The sequence below is a fragment of the Penaeus chinensis genome, chromosome 12, assembly GCF_019202785.1.
Source record: "Penaeus chinensis breed Huanghai No. 1 chromosome 12, ASM1920278v2, whole genome shotgun sequence".
Classification (NCBI taxonomy): domain Eukaryota; kingdom Metazoa; phylum Arthropoda; class Malacostraca; order Decapoda; family Penaeidae; genus Penaeus; species Penaeus chinensis.
Window position 1 is genome coordinate 39,974,581 of NC_061830.1, and position 7,500 is coordinate 39,982,080.

The 7,500-nt window shown below is 34.3% G+C and overlaps 1 protein-coding gene across 11 annotated transcripts in view; it reads left to right on the forward strand.

Moving 5' to 3' along the window:
- LOC125031253 (tyrosine-protein phosphatase vhp-1-like) overlaps positions 1-6,168 on the forward strand; it is a 46,102-nt gene extending 39,934 nt beyond the window's left edge. For 4 of the 11 annotated variants that reach the window (XM_047621908.1, XM_047621910.1, XM_047621909.1 and 1 more), the window contains one exon: positions 1,057-1,261. In XM_047621908.1, coding sequence (XP_047477864.1) covers positions 1,057-1,111 — 55 coding nt within the window. In that variant the 3' untranslated portion in view covers positions 1,112-1,261. Of the gene's footprint in view, positions 1-1,056 lie in introns of all 11 variants that reach the window. The other 7 variants (XM_047621905.1, XM_047621907.1, XM_047621906.1 and 4 more) reach the window with 5 other exon arrangements.
- The last annotated feature ends 1,332 nt before the right edge of the window (positions 6,169-7,500 follow it).

Sequence of the window (7,500 nt, forward strand, 5' to 3'; positions counted from 1 at the left end):
TGCATGCATGTGAATGTGTGTGTGTGTGTGTGTGTGTGTGTGTGTGTGTGTGTGTGTGTGTGTGTGTGTGTGTGTGTGTGTGTGTGTGTGTGTGTGTGTGTGTGTGCGTGTGTATGTATGTGTGTGTTTACATGCAAGTGTGAGTGTGTACATATGTGCATGTGGGTTTACGATGCCTATGTGTGTGTGAGTGCATGTGTATATACAAGTGTAAATGCATGCATTGTGTGTGTATGAGAATGTATAAATTTGTGTGTGTTTGTATATGTGTGTTTGTATGTGCTTTTTTGTTGGTGTCCACACTGATGCATGGATTTGTTTTTGTATTTGATAGTGTATATATGTATATAAAAGCATGCATGTGCGTGAAAGTGCAAGTACATAAGTGTGTACATGCATGTGTGTGTGTGTGTGTGTGTGTGTGTGTGTGTGTGTGTGTGTGTGTGTGTGTGTGTGTGTGTGTGTGTGTGTGTGTGTGTGTGTGTGGTGTGTATGGTGTGTGCTTGCATGTGTGTGTGTGTGTGTGTGTGTGTGTGTGTGTGTGTGTGTGTGTGTGTGTGTGTGTGTGTGTGTGTGTGTGTGTGTGTGTGTGTGTGTGTGTGTGTGTGTGCGTGTGTGTGTACATGGGGGGGGGGGTGCATTTGCAAGCATTTGTATGTTTGTGCATAAAGACTGTGTTTAAATGTGTGTGATTGGGTGAATGACTGTTGGTATGTATAAATCTTCATTTGTAAGTATATATATAAAAAGCAATAATTGACATCATCATACTTTCATAAGATATATCAATTAAATTCTTCCTAATCTTTACCTTCTTACTAAACCAACCTTTACAAACCATCCTAGTAAACACTCATACAAGTAGTTTCAAATCTAGTGCATTTTATTTTGCTCACACACCTGACTATTCTTACAGTATTACTGTGAGTGATTTTGTTGTCTTAATTATATTTTTGAAAGGTAATCTGAAAGCTGAATACTAAATTTTGATATTGATATGCTTTCCTTAAGTGAAAGAAGGCAATTCAAAACCTTTTTTTTCTTTTTTCTTTGTAGGTGTTCGGATGGCACAGGAACTACTTCGCGGTGTGGAACAGCTGCTGGACTCTGAGATGGGTGAACTGAGAAGGCGAACAGCTGCAATGTCCTCGCGTTTGAGGTTTTTGGGTCGAAGTGATGCTTCCTCTGACTGCACAAGCAACATTAGTAGCCCAAGTAGTACTTCCAGCAGTGGGAACAGTAGCAACAGTGGCATGAGTGGTAGCAGTAGCGACAACAGCCCAAAGGTTCACACTACACACATCATTGTCACCACACTGGAAGACGATCAGCCGCAGGAGGAGAAGTCAGTACGAGGTTTGAAGACAGGTCCCTTGCATGGAGAATCTGATCACATGCCAGGGACTCTAGGGACTGGACGAGCTCGAAGTGAACCTCCTTTTGCGGGTGAAGAAGGCCTTTATCGTGCCCGGTCATGCCCGGGACTGCCAAGACCCACAGGAACGTCAGAAGGCAATGAAACGGTTGCCGCCTTAGTCTCAGATTTACAGTTAGTGCGCCTCCGTGGCTCTCGTCCTCAGGCATCAAGAGAAAAATTCTTTAATCGATATTCTTGCGGAGCTTTAGATGCTCAGCAAACAACATCTGCTTCAGCATTTGAGTCCTGTCCAGACTTTGGCAACCTTCGTCCCTGTGTGCGAGAGGGTGACTCCATCCATTCCTCATCCTCCTCCATCTCTTCAACTCACTCTTCTTTCACGCGCCTCCTGCAAGTGTCATGAGTCATCCTCAAGATAGCAAAGTTCAAGTGTATATTACTTATAACGGGGTGTGAAAATCTAGTGCAACATGTCTTGGTGAGCATGAAAGCCATCAAGTTTAATTTGTAGTTGTAATTTATGAAAAAAAAAAAAAGTTTTAAGCCAGTACAGAATAGAACCTTCAGGTAAAAATTAAGTACCAGATGTGACTGATACTTGGCAGCTTGTGCATGGACCTTGGGTGTTGTTGAAGCAGATAAGCAGATAATTACATGTGTTAGTGGTGGCAATGTTATGCAGTATATGCCATCCTTGTGACTAAACATGACCCGTTCCTAAATGTAAGACTTAATAAGTGCCGCAGATTAGGTTGAATATTACCTGAAATATACCACTTGGTGAACACTTTAGTTCAAGATGCTGGCACACACGTGTAGATTTTTCTCTGTATAGTGGTGAGGGCCCCTACACACTAGTCGCATGCGGAACTGGAGTAGAGAAGCAAGCTTGTATGATAATGAGGATATGCATATTATTTTATTTTAATATTTTCATAGATAACCTGATTTGTACATTGATAAAAAAATGTAGAGATTAAATGTCATATAATCAATATTGATGATGCATTCAAGGGTATGTTATGAATATTTTGTTCAATTATTCATACTAATATAGCAGTACTACTATGAAGAATTGAAGTCATACAGGTAATTACACAGGTAACTTAAAAATAAAGTGTAAGAGAGTACAGGTGACTTCTCTGGCTCTAACGTTGTGGTTTGCAAATATCCTCACTTGTTACTTAATGTTCTACCAGTTTATTGGGAGGGGCCCCATGTGTTACATGTAAATACCTAGAATATATTTGAATCACTTTAAATTATTAAACTTCATTGGACTTACCTTATAGACTCAGGCAGCAAGCAGTACATATAATGCTGATGTTGTATATAGATACCTAGATTACTAATTTTAACAGTATGGTAATCCACTAAGATGACTTAGTTGACAAGACATGACTGACTGGAGGTGGGAATAAGACAAGTGATTGGCCATAAAAAGATAGAAAAAAAAAAGTTTGCAGAGCACTGAGATTTATCATACCTATAGCATATCAAGAGAGCTTTGGCTTTATATTTTGATTTCCCAGAGTCAGTAAACAGAGTAAAAAGTGTTTATGTATTATTGTACAGGTACTATCAGGAAGTGTATTGATAACTGATTTTGGGGTTTTAAGATATAATCACTTTTGCTTTTTTCTGACCTTGAAGGTATACATTTTTCATGACAAATAGTTACGTTGAATGATATACTCTCCTAAAAAAAGGTTTAAATTAATTTGCTAATAATCATGTAAAGTGTTTACTTACCAGCTTTTTGTGAATCTGAAGAGTAAAAAAAAAAGTTTAAAATTTTTTAATCGGTTACAAATACAGTTGTGAAAAGCATTTGAAATTGGAAATGTACTAAAAGATATTTTTGTGATGGAAGATATGTTAACTAGAATATGATATAATCTCATGTGCATGTATAAAATGACTTTACTGAACTACAAGCATTAGGTCCACCACTTGTAAAGCTTGTAATTCTTGATAGCAAATACTATTCAGTATTTTTATTATTATTATTTAAATCTAAGTTGTCAGTGACTGGCTAGAGTACTTACACAAGCCTTAAACTTAAAAGACCGTGAAAGTCAGAGACAAAAGGCTAGGAGACCGATGACTATTTCTTTACTTTGCTAAGCATTTACCGTAGTCAGTTTCTCAAGTGTAACGTTTTAGTGTTTGTGCGTATAACACGGGGATTGGTTACCATATTGTAATTTTAAGTTTGCAACAGCATTCTTCTTTTCTTTTTTTCTTTTTTTTAATTTATTTCCCTTTAACTTTGGACAAAATTGTAAGAAAGTGGTTAAGTATATTTGTATATATTTGTTAATTATGCAAGAATAACACTGTTTGCTTTTCTTAATAGGTGAAATAATTTGGCTGTGAGCTTCGGAATATTATTTCTTGGAGTGATATTTCAGATTTTTGGAATTGGTAAAGCTGCACTTATATCATTGTATGTGAATTCCTGATTTTTGATTTTTATTTTCTTTGTGATTGAGCCTACGACTGTATCATGTATATCAAGTTCAACGTATTGACTACTGGAGGTATCATTGCTTTAAGTTGCAGGATGTTGCAGAATAAGACATTTAATGCTCTCATGATGCTGTTTGATCCTTGTTTTGACTGCCGTGTGATTGATATGTTCAGTTGGTACTTTCCTTGGGATTCTGTTGCTTGTTATCTCATATTTAAGAAAGAGGATATTGTGGAAGCAATCAAATCTGGATCAAAGTGTATTTTGATAACCAATTTGTATGTATCTTAACCAAAATGAGGTTAGGAGTTCACCATTTCCTTTCATTATAAGTAGAAAGACATTGTGAAGGTATTCTGTACTTACACATAAATCTAATGCAAGGAAATATTCAAAATGAGAAGGCTTGTTATGTTAACTCATTATTCATTTTTTCCTGTTTTTCTTTTTCTTTTATCCTACTCCATCTTACCATTTGTAATTTGCAGACTATAGAGGCTATGCTTTCAAAGAACTTTGGACATTGGCATTAAAGGTTAATAGTGAGGCTTTATTTTAGATTTAAGTATAGAAGGTGCCGAGTGAAGTTCAGCTGACGTTATCGCTGTTCAGAAAAGACGCTGTGGTAGAGATGAAGAGGCTCTTTGATTTCATCTTTGCTTTCTTGTGAGGACAAGTTGTGATTTCTTGATCTGGGTTATATGGGAGAGCATTGCAAGTCCCCTTGAAAAGATTGAAAAACTAAATATTCAAAGCAGAAAATGATATGTGGATATGTATTGAGAAAGGTTTTCTCTTTCTGTTTGATTTAAAAAGTTAAAGATACATTTTTGATATTAATGAAAAAAACAATTATTGGACTGATAAAAATTCAAAGTAAAGGGAATTGTCAATGTTAATCTTTGAAACAGCAGCTCTAAGCTTGGCAGTGACTTGAGTGTGTATGTGTGTATGTGTGTGTGTATATCTGTATGTTCTGTGTATGTGTATGGCACAATTCTAAGATGGCTTACCAATTACATGCCTTTACACTTTTGATTGTTAATAGGTAAAACCAGACAATTACCCTCTTCTTAAATTTAAAGCTATTTTATATGTTATCTGTAATGTGTACTTTTAAATTCCACAAAAGTTTGTAAGAAGCAAAAAAAATGTACTTAAAAGGGGTAAGATGATTTCATTACAATGTTCTGTGTTAATACACTTAGGGATTTACTTTGGAATGTGGTGTTTGTAATCCCATATTCGTTAAAGAGTTTGTGCTTTACACTTTTGTGAATTTACTGGAATCAAAAGGTGTTCTGTTAGTTTCCTCTCAAACACATTCATTTGACACATTAACTAAGATCAAATTCATGAGATCATTACCCACAGATTCATAAGTTAGAAAGAGCATAGGTACTGCCATACCAATTTTGCCAGTGAACAATTTAACAAGGTTTTAGGAAAAGGAGATCAACCAGTTTGATTTCATATATATATATATATATATATATATATATATATATATATATATAATCATGTGAATATGTATTCTTCTTTACTTTTTTTCTTCAGTTTAGACTTCTCTTTTTTTGAAATGGGTGCAATATTTTATGGTTTATATTTTGGAGTTCATATAATATAAGAATGAAAAAAACATGTAATTGGATTGAAATTTGAAATTATTTATATATATATATGTATGTATAAAGTATATTATTTCAAAATTATTACATTAGAGGTTGTCTTCACTGAAACCAATATAAGAAAGCACAATTACTACTTGACATGTACAAGACAGGCTTCTTATGCTGCCTTATGACTATGATAGCATTATATTGGAAAAGAAGAACTACTTCTTGTCAAACTGCATTCTTCCTGTGAAACTCTCTAGCTAAAACCTTGTGTGTTTAGGCAACTTTGAGACTTAGCAACTAACATGCCCTCTATTTACCATATCTTTCATATCATACCATCCTCCATGAAGCTCTGATACCCCATGTTATAACATTTTTTCCTTTTTTTTCCTTATAAATGGCTTGATTTTTTTTCTCATTATATTTTATTCAGTAGCCTTTCTTTTAGTCTCATTATGGGTTCTGAATTATTTTTTTTGAGCCGAGACCCCTCACAATCCCCCTTGACTTCAAATATGTTTCATAAACATATTTTAGCCCTCCAGTGAATATTAGTATTTAGTGATTACGTTGAATATTTGACATTAAAAAGAAAAAAAAAAATCTTGGGCTCAGTTTGTCCTGCACTGTTACGGTTAACACTCATATTAAACTTCTTACTGGTTAACAAAACCAGTAAATAAAATGTTACATGACAATTTCCTCTTTTCTTGTTTATCCTTCTGTGTACGGTATAGAAGCAGAGGTTATTTTCAGCATTTTATTCAATCTACAGTAGCTATAACAAATATCTAGTATGTAGATCTGAGAGTTTAAAAAAAGAATATTGTTCCGAGGTCAAATTTCTTCTGGTACGATTATATGCAACTTTTGCTTCATCCATATTTGCTTTGATATATATTTTGAAGGTAATGCTCCACTCAGTGAGCCAGAAACACCGGTCAGAGTTCTGATATAAAATGGTACAAGCATTACCACACCCTCCTTCAGTCTCAGGTTTGCTGATCTGTACTGCAGCCAGATTATATTCTAAGTATTAAAGAATCAGTAGATATTTAAGTTATTTGGGACACATGCTGATCAACTTATAATATAAAGCTAGTGGTAAGTGATGACTCGATTTTCAAGAAGAATAAGCCATGACACACATTGTGTTATGGATAATTTCTAAAAAAAATAAAAGAGAAAAATACACAAGAATAAGAAACAAAAACAGTTTACACATAAAATAATTTTTAGATTTTTCCTCAAGTTAAGAATGGAGTGCAAATAATGTACCTTTTATTAATGAAAGACTGTTTTCATGATATGTCTGTGATTAAGTATTCTAAAAATAGTACTGATTCATATTCAAAGAAATATATATCTTTCATGTATGTGTTTACAATCCAGTGCATTTTTTTTTTTTTTTTTTTTTTAAATAAACTCATTGACGTTTTATGGATAAACCTTTAATATAATGTTATTTATGCTTTCAGTCACTTTTTACCTGTTCACACTTTGCAATTTTCATGCAGTTACAGCAAAAGAATGAAATAAACTTCTTTATATAGGGAATATCTATATTTTTTCGTTCAAAATTTTTATTAGTTAAGCAATTTAACAGCATCCATTTTTTTGTACTTAAATTAAAACTAGAGAAAAATACTTTAGTGTACAGTTTGGGGAGCTAGCAATGCAAAACTTACTAATATTGCCAGTAACTACCTCCCTCAAAAAAGATTGCATTATAGTCATTAGGATTATGCAAAAACCTTATGGTGTGTAAGGATTTTTTTATGATAGGAATCGCATGGGCCAGGGACCAAGTCATGGGTTTGGGTTATAATCCACTTTCGTGGGATTTCCTCGTTCCTTTCCCTCTCTCTCTAAATAAAATAAATTTCTAAGTATTTTTGGGTGTTGGCACAACTTTTTTCAACTCAATTTTGTTTTCTAGTTTGATTACAGGATAGATAATTGATACATGTATAAAGACACATACATATACAGTATGGTATATAAGAGCACACACACACACACACACACAC